The sequence below is a fragment of the Mustela erminea genome, chromosome 1 (genome assembly GCF_009829155.1).
Source record: "Mustela erminea isolate mMusErm1 chromosome 1, mMusErm1.Pri, whole genome shotgun sequence".
NCBI lineage: Eukaryota > Metazoa > Chordata > Mammalia > Carnivora > Mustelidae > Mustela > Mustela erminea.
The window spans coordinates 114532123-114554163 of NC_045614.1; the positions used below are offsets into that span (position 1 = coordinate 114532123).

Genomic DNA, 22041 nt, shown 5'->3' on the forward strand with positions numbered 1-22041 from the left:
TGAAGTCAGTGTGGAAAAATGAATGTAAATTATCTCATTAATAATTATAAAATATTTGTTACATGTTGAAATAACATTTGAAGTGTATTGGGTTAAATGAAATTAATTTTATCTCCTTTTACTTTTAAAAACATCATTACTAGAAAATCTGAAGTTACACATATGGCTTGCATTTTATTTCTATTGGGCGGCGCTCCTCTAGGGACTCAGAAAAAAGGGAGGCTTAGGAAGTGAAGTTGTTCAAATCCTGGAGAGGCTGAGCTGGGAAGAAATTGTGTGCTTGCTGTGATGGCAGGGTTCTCTATGGGATCAGGAGGCAGCAAGATGGGTCCTGTGTGATACCACCTCACAAAGCATATCGTTCTGCGGATGGTGCTGTGCATCTCTGGTCAAGAGAATTATGGCTGACAAGTGCCTTGTAAATCAGCCATCTGCCCAAATGACATCACTGCCTCTCTGCTTCCAAGTTGTGATTTAGTAACTCTGCAGAATTCACATTTTTACTTTCTTTCTTGCTGTCATATTCCCTAGGAGAAAGAGGCCAGTTGAGGGAAGAGAAGAGGAGGAGGGAGAGAAGGGTGGGAGGATTACTGTTGATTACAATAAGGAGCTGGGAAGGACACAAGGAGACCCTAGGGAGAAGATCTCATTGGTTAAAACAGAAGGTTCAAAAAGTCAGCTAGTCAAGTGATTTCTCTCTCTCTCTCTCTCTCTCTCTCTCTCTCTCTCTTCTTTCTCTCTTTTTCTCAATCTTTTTCTTTCTGGGGACTTTTGCTGTTTATGATTTTCCTGGGACACCAGAAGCAATTACTTTGGTTTTGCAGATTAGGAAATGGGGTAAAAAAAATTGATGAGGGATTCCCAGAGACAAATAGGAGGTGTGGAGAAGGGAGGAGTAGCAGGATTTAGGAGTAAATCCCTCTGTGTTGGCAAAGAAGTCCCAGTTTGGGAAAGTGCATTCTGTGACCCTGGGTCCTTCCCATTTCAGTGGCTTGGCGAGGAGATAATGGCTTTGTAAGGGTCTTGTTCACGTACCTGAAGTTCAGGAGGTCCAGTTGCCTAGCAGGGTGGCGACTACCTCAATTAGTACCGTTTCTGGGATGAGGCTTTGGCATTGTCACAAGCCTCCAAGCTCTGTATGGGTGCAATTAATGCATTACTCTAAAGGCACCTGTCACCAACAAACTAAAGTGAGAACACACCTGTTAAAAATGTTCTTTTTGAGTCCTGCTTCTGCTCCCTTCAATGGCTCCCCATTGCGTACTGAATAAAAACCGAACTTCTGGGACACCTGGGTGGCTCAGTTGGTTAAGCAGCTGCCTTCGGCTCAGGTCGTGATCCCAGCGTCCTGGGATCGAGTCCCACGTCGGGCTCCTTGCTCAGCGGGGAGCCTGCTTCTCCCTCTGCCTCTGCCTGCTACTCCGTCTGCCTGTGCTTACTCTCTCCCCACCTCTCTCTCTGATAAATAAATAAAATCTTAAAAAAAAAAAAAACCGAACTTCTCAGCCTGCCTCCAGTACCTTCCACAATCAGGACCTAGGTTATCTGGCTGCACTGATCTCTCCCCACACTCTATCATAGCCCGTGGGCTCCGGCCAAACCACCAGCCTCCTAGAGCCTCTGCATGTCCCACACTCTTGCATCTACTTCTCGTGTTTATTACCTGAAAGTCCTAACCACAGCTGTCACATAGCAACATTTTTTCCATGAGCAGCCATCTCTGGCAAGTACAGCACTTCCTAAGTCTTTTTTGACCCTTGTAGACTATAATTTGTGCATATGTGTCCTGCTAGATTCTAGAGTACTAGGGGTTAGGGGAGAGACTGTTTATATTAGCCAGCCTGGGCTGTCATAAAAAATATATATATATATACCACAGACTGGGTGGCTTCAACAACACAAATTTATTTTCTCACACTTTTAGAGATTGAAAGTCCAAGATCAGTACAGTATGGTTGGCTTCTGGTGAGGACTCTCCTGGCTTACAGCCACTGTGCTCACATGGCAGAGAGAGAGGGAGAGTTTGGTGTCTCTCCCTCTTCTTTTAAGGACACAAATCCTATTGGATTAGGACCCCCCACACCCTTACAACTTCATTTCACCTTAATTATCTGCTAAAAATGCTATGTACAGGGGCTACCTGGGTGACTCAGTGGGTTAAGCCCGTGCCTTCGGCTCAGGTCAATGATCTCAGGGTCCTGAAATGGAGCCCTGCATTGGGCTCTCTGCTCAGCAGGGAGCCTGCTTCCTCCTCTTTCTCTGCCTGCCTCTCTGCCTACTTGTGATCTCTGTCAAATAAATAAATTAAAAAAACTTTTAAAAAAAGTGCTATCTACACTGGTGGGTTAGGGCTTCAATATATGAATTTTAGGGGGACACAAGTCCAGAGACTGCCTGATATTTAAATCCCTTCCTGCATTTGAGGCCCCACTGGCCAGGCCTGGCTGTAGGGCCAGCCTTCGGGCCAGAGGAAACCTGGAATGAGGACTGAGAATGAAGTCAGAAACCTTGTTTTGGGATACTAGTCATTGAGAAAGTACAGATAAGGCCTGGGCAGGAGAGGGGACCCACAAGGCTCCCAAAACAATCTCTAGCATTCTGAGCCATTGAAGTAGTTTTTTGGGCCAGTAAAGTAGTTCTAGATCCCACCAATTTGGCCAGTAGGGCTCTTATTGTCCCTTCAGATCTGGGACTGCTATAGGGACCACAGTTGGGCACAGCAGTTCAGTTTCGTTAAGTACCAGTTGAATGTCTGGTGTGTGCTGGGTGTTGGAGGAACAGAAAGCAATCATTCCAGGTCTTGACCTTAGGAACCTCGCTGTTCCATGGGGGTAGATGGGTGTGAGGGGGGTCTGTTTAAACCTAGAACTAAGAATCACAGTAGGACTCACATTCATACATCTCTCTTTCAGGGCCATGTTCTGCAATGATTTAAAGGAAAAGTACGAGAAGAGGATCATTATCAAAGGGGTCGATGCTGAGACCATGCACACTCTTCTGGACTACACATATACCAGCAAGGCTTTGATCACCAAGCAGAATGTGCAGCGGGTCCTGGAAGCTGCTAACCTCTTCCAGGTGTGTGAACAGTCTCAGTGTTCTCCTCCGGAGCAGGGGAAAGCAGCGACTCCCCAGAGATCTGCCTGGACTGGTTTCCAAGCTCGTACCTGGCACACATACATACACCACACCCACACACACACACTTAGCTGGGCCTCTGCTTACTTGGAAGTCCGAAGAGGCTCCTTGGAAATTTCCTGAGAGGTAGTGAGATGCAGCATTCACTTCTTAATACCATCAAGCCAGGACAGCCTGGTGCCTGGAATCGCTACTTGGTTCCTGACTGCAATGACTACAATTTGCAGAAGCCTAATTGGAGCCAGGGGTTCTGGTCATCACTTCAGAATGTCACATCTCTCTCTCTTTCTCTCTTTTAAGATTTTAAAAAATTTATTTGAGAGAGACAGAGAGCAGGGGGAGAATCTCCAGCGGACTGTGTTGGTCCTGGGGCCCGATGCAGGGGTCGATCCTCACAACCCTGAGAGCACAGCCCCCACTGAAACCAAGAGCCAGATGCTCAACTGACGAGCCACTCCAGCACCCCTCATATATGTAACTTCTAATCCTTAGCACAACAGGGGGAGATGGTTACTTCTCCCTACTTTGCAGGTGGGAAAAGTAATAATGTACAGAGAGGGGGTTATTTGAACCCTGGGCTTTCTGAGTCCAGGCGCAGCATTTTTGCAGTATACCATGCAGTCTCTCTGGGAGCAGTGTCTAGATTTGAGGGAATGCAGGACCTTGCCTGGTCAACACTTTGTGGTGGGTGTGGAAGAAGAGCACTTTTCATGAGGGGTATTACAGAAAATAAAAGAGAGAACCCTTGGGATTAAGTTTTATGGTTTCCATTTGACTATGTTGGTTTCAATCCAATTACAATTATATTTAGCTTCATGGGATAATTAGACACATAGATTCTATCGGTTGCATCCATAGTTACCACAGGGGCCCCACCCCCATTACTGTTTTTGCCTAGGTCTAAAAGTACACCTTGGACTTGGTTTTGCCAGGTTAAGCGGATTGTCTCTGAAGATGCTGAGATTTATGACAGAGTCCAGGGACAAGCCTGGTCATTCGCAGGGACGGGGACAAACATCAGATCTTATGCGTGGTTTGGGACTTTGGGAGGTGGTATCCTCTTGGATCCTCTGTAGGTCAGCATTTAAAGGAAAACAAAACAAAGTCTGGGAAGGTGGGGAATGAAAGGTCATGAGTCAAGACCATGGACAGTGGGATTATCTTTATTGAAGCTGGAGTCTAGGCAGGATCTGTGGAGTCCAGCAAGGAAGGGAGAGTAGAAAGAGGGAGGAAACTCTATGAAACAGCACTGATGAGTTCCGAATAATTGTTTGCCAGTTTTATTGTCTCAGTTTCCTCAGGGCATTTTAAAGATAATAGAGCAAGTTACATCTGACAGGGCTGGTCACGCCTTCTGGTGATATGTCCAAGTCGGTTACCCACCCCTGCCCCCAAAGCCTTCCCCCTTTCTTCATCCTGACTTGCTTACCCCATCAGCTGTTTACCCCTTTCAGCTTCACCCCTTACCCTTTCAACTGGCAGGAAAATACTCTCCTTTCTGTGGAGGGAGGGTCTTAGCAACCTCATGCTCAGCAGCCCTATTTCATCACACCTCCCACCCCCACCCCCACTGCTCCAACAATCTGACCGCAGGAAAAACCTTCCCTAATAGGACCTCTATCTAGTTCAGCTTTTGCCTGGGAACTACAGTGTATTTTACCAGGGTGTGTGGGTGTGGGCGTATTTGCAAATCTTTACTTAGCTTCTTTATTTTCAGTATGATGTCTTCCTGTGTCTTCCTCAATTTCTGGAGTTCAGAACCTCTCTGGTTTGGTTTCTCCAGAGGATATATGTTTTCCGGTGGGAGTGGAGTTGTTCGATCATTAAGAGGTAGAAGGAGTCTCAGGAAGCTTAAATTCTTCTTAAAACCACCCCTGGTATTAGCTCCACCTGCCCTGGCCTTGCTCTTTCTCTGGGATTTTAATATTCCTGCTTTTGAGGGTTCCGAGGGACAAACTCCTTTGTAGGCACTTGGTCTGACCTCTTTCTCTCAGCAAAGCCATTTGCCAGTCTTCATAGTCTGTGGTTTGGGGTTACTGATAACTCCCAATTTCATGGAGGAGGGAGTTTGTCTTTCTGTTTCTTGTTCTCCTTTCAGTTTTGGGTGATTTTAATAAAAACTCTTCAGAAAATAAAGAGTTTTGTAATGTTACAAATATTTTCCTTGGTTATTTGACTCATAATTGTTGGTTACGACTTTTTTTATGTACAAAATTCAAAATTCGTGTTTTGTCATATCTATTGTTCATTTCCTTGGTGTTTTTTTTGCCTTTGTTACATGTTTTTAGAAAGAACTTCCCCACTGCTTAATTATATCTTATTCACTTTAATTTCTGTTAGTCTTGTTATGTCCACACCTTTGATACTTAAATCTTTAATGTATCTGGAAATTAATTTTAGCATAAAGTTTCTCCATGTCCTCATCCTCTTGCTCCTCCACCGCCTCCTCATTTTCTCTCAAGTGGGAGCAACTTCAGTAGAGATTTTGGTTTTAATCAGAGGTGGAAGGAAGAGGAAATAGAGACAGGTTAGAGAGAAAGCATGCTCTGTTTATTATTGATTCCCCTATTCTGGTATTCCCTCATCTCAGAATTTTCCAAATCTCATTCACTTTCTAGGCAAAAAATAACTAAGTTTCTCCTTGAGGCTGTTTTACTTATTTTCCTATGAGTGTTAATTCTTATAAAAACAAGAGAAGAGTGCTCTGGGCATCTGGGTGTCTATTTAACCCACTTTCTAATTTCTGTTGCTTTTGGATGACTTGCTTTGAAGTCTCAGGCGAAGAAAACTGGGAATATCTTCATGCTTGAAAACACCACAAGGGACAGAAGTTTATAGGTTGTTGAAATCACTTTGTGATTTAAAAAAAGTATGTATTGGGCGCCTGGGTGGCTCAGTGGGTTAAGCCGCTGCCTTCGGCTCAGGTCATGATCTCAGGGTCCTGGGATCGAGTCCCACATCGGGCTCTCTGCTCAGCAGGGAGCCTGCTTCCCTCTCTCTCTCTCTCTCTCTGCCTGCCTCTCCATCTACTTGTGATTTCTCTCTGTAAAATAAATAAATAAATAAATAAAATCTTTAAAAAAAAAAAAAAAAGTATGTATTCATTTGAATGGATAAAATATACCCTTGTTCCAAATTCAGAAAAACAGAAGGGGAGACAGTGGAACATTTTGCCATGTTCACTTTTAACCATGTCTTGCTATCCTTCATATGCTATGCACAGTGTGTGTGTGCATGTATTACTCCCACTCATTGTCTCCAGTTTTTTAAACATGAATGTTAGCACACTATACACCCCATCTTGCATTTTGCTTTTTTGGGCTTCGTGATATATTTTGAAGATTGTTACAGATCAATATGCATAGAGAGTTTTCCTTCCTTTTTTTTTTTTTTTTTTGAAGATTTTATTTAATTATTTATTTGACAGAGAGAGAGAGAGAAATCACAAGTAGGCAGAGAGGCAGGCAGAGAGAGAGAGAGAGGGGGAAGCAGGCTCCCCGCTGAGCAGAGAGCCTGATTCGGGGCTCGATCCCAGGACCCTGGGATCATGACCTGAGCCGAAGGTAGAGGCTTTAACGCACTGAGCCACCCAGGCGCCCCCCATGTGCTCCTTAATAGAGCCTTTCTGGTGGCTGCAAAAAAATTTTGGGGTCTCCTGAAAAATGAAACATGTCGAGTTATCTTAATGGTCTCTTATAAGGCAGAGTGGTAGAGTGTAAAGAACATGGGTGCTGGAGTCAGGCAGAACCTGGGTTTAAATTCCAGTTCAGTCATTTATTTGCTGTGTGGATGTGGACAGGTTACTTAGATCATCTGAGCCTCAGCTTTCTTATTTGTAAAATTAGGATGATAACAATACTTTTACCTACCTTTTAGGGAGAGTTATTTAATGAGATGCTATTTGTAAAATGCCTGACGCATTATAGATACTGGATAGAATTTTCTTCCCATTATTTGTACATTAATTTTAACTTTATTTTGGACAGTTAGTGCCTTGAATAAACTGGGCTGATATTGAGCTGTGAGAACATTTTCCTATGCCATCCCCAAATCTTTGCTTTTTCCCATATTAGGATTATAAGAGACCATGGTTTAAAGTTTTGTTTTATCATATTCATATGATACTTGGTTAGTAGAATGAATTGGTCTGGTGCTATATTTAATTAACACAGAATTATAGGTGGAGAAAAGAGTGACAGAATGGGCATTTTATCTTGTTATTTTAGAACATCCACAGAGGCCAATACCACATTTGTGGGACTGAAATTGATGGGAATCAGAGTATCTTGGAGTTCTCTACCCCATCTGGTGGTAAAGGTTTTTAGTTGTCACACCATTGCTGATGCTCAGCTGCTCTCTCACTTTCTCCTTCTCTTTTCTGCTCTCTTGCTATTATCCATTGATTGCTTCTATGCAGAATTTCCCAGTCTAGAAAGAGATCTTTCAGTTGACCCAGCCAGTCACCACTATTGCTGTATGAAAAGGGCTTTCTGTGTGAGGCAATTTCATGAGTTGCTGGCCTCATGAAGACAGCTAACCCTGGGGTCAGTTACCATTACCATTGTCAGTTGTCATTGGTCCAAGCTGCTGTGCCTAGGGTGGAATAGTTTCTTTCAGGAGGAAGGTTAGTGTGGGGAAGATACTGAATGAATTGCCCATAAAAGGAATTTGCAGTAATCTAACCATAATTTATTGGTGAATATGGGAGAAATACATTTTCTCCAAGTAGTTTCTAGAAAGGTAAGAGTAAGAGAAGCACCTATGAGGAAAGGCCTGGGTGACCCTTTGCATGGAAGGCAGGGTTTTTGAGATGAATGTCATCTATTGGGGGCCCCAAGAACTTGCCTTAGCTGGAACTTCAGGCTCTTGAGTTCTATATGAGCAAGGCAGTTAGAAGCTATAGAGACTGTAGACTGGGACAATGGCTCTAAGAACTTGGTAAGGGTCTTCAGTTTTAGAGAACTGCTGTGTTCGTTTGGAGAACTTTGTCATATTTGTTACTTTCATTTTTATTATTAAAAACTCATGAAAGAATAAGGGCTTATGAGTTTATCAGCAGGCAGCAAAAGTTGTGAGGCCATGAAGACCAGCTCACCCCTCATTTAGTTTTGGGACAGAGGATGCCTAAGATAACAGAGCAGCTGGTTAGAAGAAGGAGCTTAGAAGCCAAAAAGAGATCATGTTGTGTCCTGAGGCCTGACATGAGGAAGGAAAGGGGACTGCCAGAGTGGGAACCTCTTCATCTGGCCTGAGCCTGAGGAGAGACAAGCCACAACACGCTTTGGGCTGACATCTGTACAGACGAGGTAGCCATGTGGTCAGAGGCTGACCCTGGTGGCCTGGGTTGGGTTCTTGGCTTACTCAGTATGTGGATCATGGTCCATAAATATTTGTTGAATCAATGAAGGCATTCATTGTTCTTTTTTTTTTTTTTTAAAGATTTTATTTATTTACTTGAGAGAGAGACAGTGAGAGAGAGCATGAGCGAGGAGAAGGTCAGAGAGAGAAGCAGACTCCCCATGGAGCTGGGAGCCCGATGAGGGACTCGATCCCGGGACTCCAGCATCATGACCTGAGCCGAAGGTGGTCGACCAACCAACTGAGCCACCCAGGCGTCCCTTCTTGCTCATTATTAGCTGAATATGTGGACTGCCTCAGAATTTGCTCAAGACCCCATCAAAAATTGCCTGACTTGCTTTAAGAGGACCCTAAGAAGCCCATTCCCAACTTTAAGTAGAGGAAGTATTCCAGGGTTAATACTAATAACTGCCTTATTTTTAAGTACCTACTAAGAGCCAGGCATCTAGAAAAAGCAGGTCTCATTATTGCAAGTTACGAATGAACCTCTGTTGTCATTGACAGGGACCCACAGGTTGTATGGACCCAACATCAGAGTAGTCAGTTGATCCAAGCAAGGAAACCAGCCCAACAATTTCTTTGTTGCTATCCAGATAAAATCAATCTGTTGACTGATGCCCCACACACCCTCTTTGTCAACCAGTGTTACTTTGTGGCCACTGTAAGTGTTAAGACATTAGGGTTAGTTTCCTGGTCCACAGGCAGTGATAGTTGTGCTTTTCAGAGCATTCACTATGTGGTAGCTCTTGCCTGTACTGTTTCATTTAAAATGAGGTCAGTATTTTTACCCCCAATTTAAAGATAGGAGAAATAAAATTCAGTGATATAAAGTTAAATGTTCATGGTTTCATGGCTAATGTGAGAGGAACCTGAATTTCACTCCTGTCTGCTTATGCTAGCCTGTGTGTTCTCCACTGCACACACCGCATCCATCCCTAGATGTGAGGCCCAAAACAAGTCATGATCCTAAAGGCAGCTGGGGCCATCAACAGCCTCAGAGGGGGCTGCCTAGTGGAAAATTCTGGGAACCAGTGGGGCCCTATAACTGTGTCGGGGGTGAGATTGGCACAGCTGCCACCCCTCATGCCTATCTCCCTCTGGGGTAACTAGGACACTTGGGACTGCCAGGTGTCCCCATCTCAACAGTGAGCCTGTATTGTCCACGCTGTGTCTCTTTAGTCTTTACAGCTCTGTGTTTAATCTCAGTGGTGACTTTGATTTTTAGGTATAACTTACATTTAGTAAAATGTACACATCTTAAGTATATGGTTTTTTAATTTTTTACATGTGTTTGCAACCATGTAACCACCACCCAGATCAAGCTCCAGAACATCCTTGGCATCCCAGAACACTTTCTTTAGAATCTGGGTTGCTTATATAGTTATAGGGGATGTTTACATAATGCCAGGACATAGAAAGAGGCATCTGGCCCAGACTTACCGTGGTTATTTGCATCATTGGTCCGTGCTGGCAACCTGCTGGAGCATCTGTGTTTTCATCAGTCTCTCTCTGATCATTGACACCCTCACCCTCTGCCATCAGCTGAAAATCCTCAGGCCCACCAGGTTCTGGCCCTCAGTCTTTGTGGGCCACTTTGCATTCTTTGTCCCATTTAGAAGGCCTCCTCAGGTCTGCCAGTCCTCTCTTCAACTTCTGTGTCCCTCTCAAAGACACACAAGAAACTTCCATTTGCTCTCCGTGCCAATCTGGAACTATAGGGAACTTGGAGCGACTCCCATAGACCCCCTTTGTCTAGAAACAATGCATTCCAGCTTCTCTTCTGTGGCTGCTCTACTGGGATTCTGCTTTTCTGATTTCATTTCGGCAGTCAAGGCACACATTCTTTTGCTCTCAGATCCACAACCTCTAAGGAGCTTTTTGCATCTCCCTTACTCTAGAGTTTGATCTGGGTTGGGAGATCATCTCAGAGACCCACCTGTTTCTCACACTTTTACTAGGCTCTTTCTCCTCTTTCTTCCTGTCCTGGGAATCGTTGTTGGAAAGATGGCTCCTCCATTGTCATCCATTCTCCTGTATCTACTGCTCTGATATAAACTTTACGCCTAGACTCTTTGGCATTCTGGCTTTTCCAATTCAAAGGGCCCAGTTATTACCACTAATTGAAGTTTTGAAACTATTTTTCTACTATAGTACTGAAAGTGTATTTAGAAACTCAAAAACCAAAATTGTATTCTTTTGTCTATCCTGTTACCCCTTCCCTGGATGTGAAAGCCTGAAATGCCCTAATTATTGCCTGTAGGTTGTTAAAATTTAGGAAGTGAGATATCGGTTTTAGTTGTAATGAAAACCCATGTTGCTACCAGATTCTGACTTTTACTTCTATTTAATTACCTCAAATTACTAACCATTCTCTATGTGCAAGGTACTTACAGGAAACTATCAGAGGGAAATAAAGATAAAAGTTATAAATATAGATCACATTTATTTAATTATTAATCATATTCTTCCCCTACATGATCCCATCTGATGTTGACATTTCTGTGAGTGGGCTGGCCAGGGAGTACCCTCACAGTGAGACTGCAATATGGGCTTTATTATTCTCAACACTTTCCAGAAGAGGAAACTGTGGCTCACAGAGAGTTCAGCTCATCAAAGAGCAGGTCATCAAAGATTGAAGCTATGATCTGGGGCCTAAATCCAGAACTTCTTACTCCCATTCCTGCTACCTACCACTACACCTAAAGCCTCAAAAGCAAGGATTTCCACTGCGCTTTCAAACCACAGAGCAATCCAGTCAGACCTTAGGGCAGAGTGCCCGAGTAGAAAAAGGTTCTGGGTCTGAAGGAATGGGTAGAATGGGTAGGATTTTGACACATTGCAGCTGGGTTGGAGGAAATGTATTCTAGGCAGAGAGAACTTGAGGCTGAGACTTAAGTTTCCACCTTCTCTACCTTCTCTATTATAGCTATCTGCTTCTCTATTACAGCTATCTGCTCATGGACCTGCTTCTCAGGATTTGGCTTTGCTTAGATGCGCTACTAGTTCTGCGCTCACCCTCTAGCCCCCAACATAACCCATATCCTGAGGATCAAATATGTCCCAGACACAGTTATTCCATTTAGTCCCTCCCTGGCTTTCATTCTGTTCCTGGGCTGAGTCACGATTCTCCAGCTGTGGCTCTGGCCCATTGAATGTTAGTATGGCCCATTGTAGTACCCCTGCCCCCATGTGTGCTACTGGCCTGTTGGGGGCCCCACTGGTTCCTCTGAAACTTTAGGAGCTGTCTGTTGGCAGAATCTTGACCAAACTTCCCACACCCCTTCCTTTCCCTCTGATTCCACTTCTGAGGTCAGTCTACCTCTATAGTTGTGTCAGTCCCGCAGCACTGCCCCATCTTAGTGAGCACATTTTGCAAGTCTTATTCCCTTTCCTGCCCACCCCATATAGCTTCCAGGGACCAGAAGACCCCTCAGCAAAGTCTAGAGCAAGGATTGAAAGTTTGGAGGGAGCAGAGGACATCCTGGGGGTAGGGGACACATATTTCCATTGGTCTAAAATAGATGTATACCTGAGAAAGAGGGAAAGGGGAAAGGATGGGAGATTAGGATCAGTGGTAATTTACAGTTTTTAAGTATGAAGACTCCTCTTTTGGGGGGCAGGAGGAGCAGAGAGAGAATCTTAAGTAAGCTCCATACCCAGTGTGAAGCCTGATGTGGGGCTTGATCTCATAACCCTGAGATCATGACCTAAGCCAAAATCCAGTCAGACACTTAACCAACTGAGCCAGCCAGGTGCCCCTGAAGACCTCTCTTTGACATCAGTACACACCCCATAGGAGAACAACTTTATTTTTCATAACTATTGTCTGAGAAGAAAAATGGTGACAGGAAGATTTATTGTGAATTCACAAACAATTCACTGAAAAATCACAACAATTTCAAGTGATTTTTTTTTTTTTAAGATTTTGTTTATTTATTTGACAGAGATCACAAGTAGGCAGAGAAGGCAGGCAGAGAGAGAGGAGGAAGCAGACTCCCTCCTCTGAGCAGAGGAGCCCCATGCAGGGCTCGATTCCAGGACTCTGAGATCAGGGGCTGAGCCGAAGGCAGAGGCTTTAACCCACTGAACCACCCAGGGGCCCCTGATTTTGGTTTATTAATCTCATCAACACATTATGTACTCTTCACAAACACTGATTTGTTGGGACTTGAAGGTAAGAATACCAATGTCTATATGTACCCTTTGCAATAACTGTAAGGTCATCTGGGGACTGTGGTCAATGAAATTGCTTATTTGGGCCAAAATAGGGTTCAGTTTTTCTGCAGTTGATTTGAAGGCACCTCTGGGAGGTGTGGAATTACACTGGTTAAATCTGTTAAGACCCCATATTCTGGAGAGCATGAAGGGAAGCAGAGGAGGGCCATTGGAGTTGGGGAGCAGGGGGTAAAATCTCACTGAGGCAGAGACTTCTCATGGGAACAGCAGCCATGTCTCAAGTGGTTTCTTTGATTGTATTTTTAGTCTCCCTCTTCGAGAGTCAGGTGCCTGACTGTAACCTTTTGCTCACATGTCCCCTCAAACAGGAAGTTGGCTATCTGTTGCCATTATCTGTCATAGCTCAGCTTTAATAAACAAGTCCATGTGTCATAGGGACAGGCTGAGAAAGAAAATTTATGCTAACATCCTAAGTAATCTTGACTAAAGAAAACAATTATATATGTTATTTATATTATATTTACAATATATATTTACAATATATATTTACAATATATATTGTAAATATAATATAAATAACATATAAATTGTTTTCAATTTATATGTAAACAATATATATGTAAAACAATTTCAAATTGAAAATAATTTCAATTTATATGTAAAACAATATATATTGTTTTACTATATATTGTAAATATAATATAAATAGCATATAAATTGTTATTTATATGCTATTTATATTTACAATATATTATATTATTATTACAATATATTATATATGTATATTATATTATATTTATAATATATATTGTAAATACAATATATATTATAAATATAATATAAATAACATATAAATTGTTTTTTTAGATTTTATTTATTTATTTGACAATTATTATTTACAATATATTATTTATTTATTTGTATTTATTTACAATATATTTGCAATATTTATTTATTTACTATATATTGTAAATATAATATAAATAACACACAAATTGTTTGATATTTATATATTCATATTCTGATATTAGTTAATATTAATAAACATGATTAATTTTATTTAATTATTTATTTTAATTAAATATTAGTAAACACTAATATTAATATTATCTATTTATAAATATATATTTACAATATATAGTAAATATAATATAAATTATATAAATATAAATTATATTTACAATATATATTGTAAAGAAAACAATTTCTTGTTCCCATGACTGCCCTGTACATCATCAGTTTCCCAACCACCGGTTAGGATGCTGCTGTACACCCCTCGTGCTCGAAAGTGTTTCTTGAAGCACTTTCTTGAAGTATTTTGGGGGAAATGTAGGCAACTTGGAGATCTGCACTACTCTTGTCCTCCTAAGTCCTCTTCAGACTCTCCTGGAAGTTTGTTAGCTTAACACTGTGACAGTTACAAAGGCAGTGCAAAGGCCAGTAAGATGAGTGAGCTAGCCATGACCTTGAGTGCCATCTGTACCACCTACTGGCTGTGTGACCTAAGGCAATGTATTTAACTCTTTGAATTCTCTGATTCTTCCTCTGTGCAATGGTCTGGACCTGTGTATATCTATATTTTTAGTAATATTACTATAAAAATAAGTAATAACAAGGCTGGTATATATATATCTATATATAATATAAGGTTTTATATATATAAAATACCAGCCTTGTTATTACTTATAAAGTAAAAATAGTCATTAAAAAAATAAAACATTCATTAAATTAAAAAATGGATGGGAGGGGCGCCTGGGTGGCTCAGTGGTTTGGGCTGCTGCCTTCGGCTCGGGTCATGATCTCAGGGTCCTGGGATCGAGCCCCGCATCGGGCTCCCTGCTCCGCGGGAAGCCTGCTTCCCTCTCTCTCTCTCTCTCTCTGCCTGCCTCTCTGCCTGCTTGTGATCTCTGTCTGTCAAATAAATAAATAAAATCTTTAAAAAAAAAAATGAATGGGAAAGTATCTAACAGATCTTGGTGCATGCTGGGTATCCAAACTATTTTCCTTCTCTCTTTCTTTTCCTTCTTTTGGCAGAATTTGTGCTAGGTGCTCTTGGAAATAAAACACAACTATGACCTACCTAGAATCTGCCCTTGAGATGCTTGACCATAGTACAAGGGAGAAATGTAATCAGTGCTTCACAGAGCGGCAAGTGACTTGCCCAGTGGAACAGTGAGGAGGGAGGAGCTGATTCCATGTTGGCAACTGGAGAAGCCGAGAAGGAGGAAGTGGCTCTTGAGAAAGAACCTCATGAATGGATAGGATTTCTCTGTTTCTTTTCTCTTCTCTCCTCATTCATTCTCTTCCTTTCTTCTTAAGCAAGTATTGACCCAGAATTAAAAATATCCAGAGGTAGAGAAGGTTTAAAGCACAGTCTGGTTAAGACCCTCTGGTTCTGTCAGCCTGGTTCTCCCTCTTGTGCTGGCTTTGTCCTCAGGGTTATGGATAATAGAGAGCAACTCAGTGTCTCCTGTAAACTCAATTTCGGGAAAACTGACACATGTGCAAACAGATGTTTGTACACCATCATAGGGGTTCACAGACTCTGGAGCCCATCCATCAGTCCCAGATTTAACACTCTGAATGAATAAAATAGCCTCTATGTAGATAAGTTGATGGTCATGGTACTCTTACCCCCCATTTTTTTTTTTTAAGTTAACTTGAAAGGGGCCTTTTCAGTTGAAAGGGTGAACCATCCTGAATCCTTTCTTAAAAAATGGAGCTCTGAAGTAAAACTTGCCTAGGCAGGGAGAGCAGGATTTAACAAATTAATTGCTTTATCTATAACACTGCATTTGAAATAAACATGATAGCGTTTTGATGTGTTACTTTCTAGTGTTTTCTCCATTCATGAGAAACTTTATTTTATTTCTTTGTTTCTATGAGAAACCATTTTAAATAGAGAATTCTATCACATGGCACTCAAAGCAAGGGAGTACAAATAGGTGAACAGTGGGGCGCCTGGGTGGCTCAGTCGGTTAAGCATCTGCCTTCAGCTCAGGTCATGATCCAGGGTCCTGTGATGGAGCCCTGCATCAGGCTCCCTGCTCAGTGGGGAGTCTGCTTTTCCCTCTTTCTGCTGTTCCTCCTGCTCGTGTTCTCTCTGTCAAATAAATAAATAAAATCTTTAAAAAATAATGAAAAATAAATAAATGAAAGATAAGTAAGTCTTTCTCTCTACCCTGACCCCAACTACCAGTTCCCCTGTTCCCCAGAGACAACCGCTATTACCAGGTTTTTAGGTGACCTCCCAGGGCTAGTTTACATATTTAGAAAATCTATTTAATCATCTTCTCACGCAAACACTGGAATAGTGTACCTGCCCTTTGCACTGGAGGCCGCCACAAAAGTGGGTTCCATTTCAATGCTCATAGGCATCTGTGGGCAGGGCCATGTAGGGCTCTGGTGACAAGTTCTGAGGGCTAGCAAGGCTTGGTCTCGGCTGTGCATTTTTACTCTTTGAACTGAAAATCTGCAAACAAGAAAACAGGTGTTAGGATTCTCAGTCTCAACCGTTTCTACAGTTGCTCATGCGAGAAAGAGATTGCAGGCAATGGCCAAGGCCAGCAGACAAGGCGGTCTGAAGCAGAATTCAAGCTTCTCCAGCATTTCACTGACACTCAGTCAATGTTTCTAAACTGATGGCTTGAATGAGTGTTCTGACATGGAAAGATAATATGTTGCAATTGGGATTGATTAGAAAATCAGAGATGTGTGTCTCCTAGAATGCTCTGGAGTGAAGGCCAGAGCCTAAATCAATATGGCTTACTCTGAGACCAGTCCTGCTCCACTGCCCCGCTACTCTCAGTTCATCACTGGAGCGTCTCGTCTCCTCTGCAGTTTGCACCCCATCTGATCCAGGTCTGTCCGTCCAAACTCTCACTGGGCTATCTCACTGCCTTCAGACCAGCCCTCCCTGCCGGAGAGACCAGGTTCTCTCTACTCAGACTTCCTCTTTCCCTCCTGTTAATTAATTCATCAACCCAAGAACACTGAGAACTTGACCTTTTACTTACCCAGGGGACAAGGAGGGGGGAAAGGAATTTGGACTTGTTCAGAGCTAAGCTCCAGAGAGCAGTGAATAAGAATGAACTGATGCATTTGAATATTGTACACCTGAAACTAACATAACATTGCATGTTAACTATATTGGGATTAAAATAAAAAACTTAATAGGGCACCTGGGTGACCTAGTCGTTAAGCATCTGCGTTTGGCTCAGGTCATGATCTCAGAGTCTTGGGATCGAGCCCAGTGTTGGGCTCTTTGCTCAGCGGGAAGCCTGCTTCTCCCTCTCCCACTCCCCCTGCTTGTGTTCCCTCTCTTACTGCCTTTGTCAGATATATAAATAAAATCTTTTTAAAAAAACAACTTAATAAAAAAAGAAGCTGATGCATCTGAGGCACCTCATCTGTAAAATGAATAATAAATAATATAATGGATATGACATGCTTTGTAAGTGGTTAAGTGCTATATAAGCATAAGGGGCTCATATTTTTATAAGGATGATGATAATTTAAATCTAAGACATGGAAACCAACAATTTTACAAATGAATTTTTAACTTACTAAAGTGCTACTTATTCATTTTAGAAGATTTTTAAAATATGTAAAGAAAAGTAAGGGAAATTCTCAGAGTCTTATTAGACAATGTGATATCTTACAGTATATATACAGTATCTGCCCTTTCTATCCCTATGGGACTGTGTCTATGGGAGGATTATTTTTGCTTTGGCAACAAATTTTGCCCTGTGATTTAATGTGGCCAATTAAGTGTGAGTGGAAATGACATGTGCAACTTCTGAGCTGAAATTTTAAGAGCCTAGTAAGGCTCTGCCATCATTTTTCTCCTGTCACAAGACTGGCTTTTCTATCATTCTAGATCTTGGAATGAAGACTTCTGTTGGACATGTAATGTGAGTGAGAAATAATCATTTATTCTTGTCAGTGCCTGAGATTTGGAGGTTAATGCAGCATAAATTGTCCTAAAATACCTGACACAGTGAAATATAATAACTGTTAATATTTTGGTGTATATCCTTCATGCTTTTTTCTATACCTATATTCTATATTTTTAATAAAAATAGGATCATAATATACCTATGATTTTGTGAAGTGCTCTTCACAAAATTTTAGTATATATATCTCTCTCTAAAACACAAAGATTCTTTTTGAAATATAATCACAATATCATTATCACACTTAAAATGAATACTAATCCAAACAAGGTCCAGATTTTGCACAAGGTTGATGTGTCTCTTACATCTCTCTTCATTTCTAAGTTCCTCCTCCCCACCTCTCTCTCTCATTTACCCTTGAGATGCATTTGTTGAAGAAACTGAACTGGTTCCGTAAAGTTTCTCACAGTCCAGATTTTGCTGATTGTATATCCCCATAGTACCATTTAACATGTTCCTCTTTCTATTATATTTCCTGTAAATTGCTGATTAAATCGAGAGACGATCAGATTTAGAGAACAGATATTTAAACTCAATACATTATGAGCATTTTTGTTGTGTTAATGACTACGGAGTTGTCAAAAATAAGAATCTATATAATTTCTTTAGCTGGTCCTCTACTGTCAGTCCTTTGGATTTTTCTCATTTTTTGCCATCCATACACAACTTTCTGATAAGGCTTCCTGTGGACTGATGGTTCCCTGGCCTGATTTGCTTCCTTCTGTTCTCTTAGTTCCTGCGGATGGTGGATGCCTGTGCCAGCTTCCTAACAGAAGCCTTGAACCCCGAAAACTGTGTTGGAATACTGAGGCTGGCAGATACACACTCGTTGGACAGTCTGAAGAAGCAGGTTCAAAATTACATCATTCAAAACTTTGTGCAGATTCTGAACTCTGAGGAGTTCCTCGAACTTCCCGTGGACACTCTGTACCACATCTTGAAGAGTGATGACCTCTATGTGACTGAGGAGGCTCAGGTGTTTGAGACTGTGATGAGTTGGGTCCGGCACAAACAGTCAGAACGACTCTGCTTGCTCCCCTATGTCCTTGAGAATGTGCGCCTGCCACTTCTGGACCCATGGTACTTTGTGGAGACAGTGGAGGCAGATCCTCTTATCAGACAGTGCCCAGAGGTCTTCCCCCTGCTTCAGGAAGCCAGGATGTACCACCTTTCGGGCAATGAGGTGAGTTGACATTGAATGAGCCTGTAGTTAAGCAACGAAGTAGAGGAGTCAGTGGCCTTACAGAAATATAGGTGAGGCTGGCTTACCAATCTTTACAGCACAGAGAAGGCACTGTTCTGTTTGTGGTTTGAGTCAGGCAGTTCCAAAGGCCCTGGATTTCTGATCTGTAAAATGGGGCTGACATGACATAAACACCTACTGAGAGGACTGAGTGAGATGGGAAATCACTCAGCACCATGCTGGGCACATCCTCCCTCATCCCAGGGCATAAGGGTGGAGGTTGGCAGGGGTGACACATACAGGATGGAATGTGCCCTGTCTGGTCGCCATCCCATAGGAGTACTGCTTTCCTAGTTTGCCTGCTCTGGAGAACCATGGGTCTCTTGGATATCCTATGACATTACCTTGGTTCAGACTGTCATTGTTTCCTTCCTGAGTTTCTGAAAATTCCCCAAAACTCACCTTCCTGCCCTCAGTCTGGCCTCCCTCCAATTCATTCATCAGCTGGATGATCTAAAACTCAAGCCTGAGAGCACCTGGGTGGCTCAGTCGTTAAGCAACTGCCTTCAGCTCAGGTCATGATCCCAGGGTCATGGGATCGAGCCCCACATCAGGCTCCCTGCTCAGTGGGAGGCCTGCTTCTCCTTCTCCCACTCCCGCTGCTTGTGTTTGCTCTCTAGCCGTGTCTCTGTCGGTCAAATAAATAAATAAAATCTTTAAAATTAAAAAAAACAAAACAAAACTCAAACCTAATTATTGTGCTCTTGGGCTTATCCTCTTCACAGCTCCCCATGACTCTCAGGGTAAAGCCCACACCCTTCATGCCTGAGCTCCCAGAGTCTCGCTTACCTACTTTACCTCTGCCCATTTCTCTAGTGCCATCTCCAGCCTCTCCCCACTGCTAAGGTCCTGTGCACTGCTTGCAGTTCCCCAAAGTGGATGTGCTTTTTCATCCACTTAATGCAGACTAAGGCTCAAGTGCTTTTTTCCTCTTTCCATCTAGTTGACTTCTGTACCAGCTGCAAAAAGTTAAAAGCACCACCTCAGAGACCTCCCTCATTCCCCTAGCACCTGGTGCATTGCTCTGTCGTAGCACCAACCGCCACATGGTAACCATTGACTTCCTCATCTGTAAAGGTCTCTATACTGGCAGCTTGTTATGGTCAGAAATATGTCTTATTGGACTTTCCATCTCCAGACCTTACGAGAATCCCTGATATAGAGTAACTGATTGGTAAATGTTTGTTGAATGAATAAATGGGACCAAGATGATGAATACGCATATCATTTGGCTGTACCTGGTTCTCCTTAACAACTTCTGAAGAAGTGTTTTATTTAAAACTTCATAAACACAAAAATAGGCTTAGTGGAAAGGAACAAAACCATCAGGAAATAATAATATAGGGACAGCGTGTTAAGTTTATACGCATGAACACACACACCTATATACCACCGTACAGTAATTCTGGGATAGGCTTCAAAACCTTCATTAGGCCATTGATAGAAATCCTAACCACAAGTGATTTAGAAATTATCTGTCTGAGGCCACCGGAGCCTCCTTCTTTTCCTATATGTCCTTTCCTATTTGTGTGTTGCCCTCAGATCTGCTGTCATTGATTCACTCTGCAACTATCCTGAAATGTTTAGTACAATTTACCAGTGATACTATCAGAATCAGGAGGTCAGGAGGGTTTTTGTTTTTTTAAGATTTTATCTAATTATTTTAGAGAGAGAGATTGAGAGAGAGAGAGAAAAAACGTAAGTCAGGGAGAGAGAGGGACAAGCAGACTCTGCACTGAGCTCGGAGACTGATGTCAATCTCACAACCCTGAAATCGTTAACCCAGCCGAAATCAAGAGCTGGGTGCTCAACAAGCTGAGCCACTCAGGTGCCCCAGGAGTTTTCTTTGTGAGATTTTAAACTACAAATTGTATTTCTTTAATATATATAGGGTTATTTATTTCTTCTAGAATGCTCTAGAAATTCAAAGAATTTCCCCATTTCATAGAGGTTATGGAATTTACTGGCATAAAGTTACTAATGGCATTCCTTTATTATCCTTTTAATATCTATAGAATCTATAGTGATGTCACATCTCTCACTCCAGATATTAGTAGTTAATGTTTCCTCTCTTTTTTTCCTGATCAGACTGGTTAGACATTTCTCAGTTCTATCAATTTTCTCAAAGAAACACCTTCTGGTTTCATTAGTTTTTAGGGTTTATTTTATTTATTTGAATCTAATCTTGATTATTTTCTTTCTTCTGCCTACTTTGGGTTTAATTATCTCTTGTTTTTTTAAATTGGAAGCTGAAGTAATTGATTTGAGAACTTTCTTATATTTTCTAGTATTATCAGTAGTGCTATAAATTTCCTGTGAACTATTTTAACAGCATCCCATATATTTTAATAAGCTATACTTTTATATATGTATGTATGTATTTTTTGCAAATAAATTCTGAACACCGACTGTGTGCCAGATATGGCACCAGCACTACAAAAACAGTATCTGCCTTATGGTCTATCAGAGAAGCTAAGACACTAAGTGAATGAACAGTGATGAGTAGACTGAAAGAGGGAGTCCAGGCAACCGTATGGGTCCTACCACATGCTGGGTATGTGGGTCGCTGGCAGATGGCTCAGCACTGGGTCATCAAAGCCCTCATAAAACTGCAGACAGTGTCTGTCTCTACAGCTGCTCTCAGTTCAGTGTTCAAAGTATAGAGTCTTGCTCAACTACACTTCCAATATCCTAGCTATTTTATTTCTGCTTCCTGTATCCTAAGTCCCTAAAATATAAGTAATAAAGGTTTTCTGCTGATAAAAATTACCTAAGTTGCTGCTAGGAAGTATGTACTCTGACTTTGGTATTTGCAGTGTGTGGGAGAGTGGCATTATGAATTTTGGGTTTAGGAGAGGAGAGAACTCTGATATCTGGAAGAGTTTCCAGTGGCAGGAACTTGGGCTTTAAATTTAGGCAGATCTGGGCTTTAATCTTGACTGCACAATTTACTGACAGTGTGACCTTGGGTAAGCCAGTTAGCTGCTTGAAAGCTCTGTCCTGACCTATAACATGGAGACAATAATGCCTACCAACTGATACAGTGAGAATTAAATAGGATAATGAATGAGATGTGGTTAGCACAGTGTCTGGTGCATGGTTAAGGCCCCACAAATGAGACTGTTCTCATTCTTTTGCAATTCCTTTATGGTGCACTATCTCTCACAACCA

General features: G+C 41.9%; 1 protein-coding gene across 2 annotated transcripts in view; it reads left to right on the forward strand.

Annotated features, from left to right (window-relative positions):
* Positions 1 to 22041, forward strand: part of KLHL6 (kelch like family member 6) — a 68465-nt gene that overhangs the window by 19292 nt on the left and 27132 nt on the right. For both annotated transcript variants that reach the window (XM_032339543.1, XM_032339533.1), the window contains exons 2-3: positions 2913 to 3078; positions 18361 to 18810. In XM_032339543.1, coding sequence (XP_032195434.1) covers positions 2913 to 3078; positions 18361 to 18810 — 616 coding nt within the window. The remainder of the gene's footprint in view (positions 1 to 2912; positions 3079 to 18360; positions 18811 to 22041) is intronic.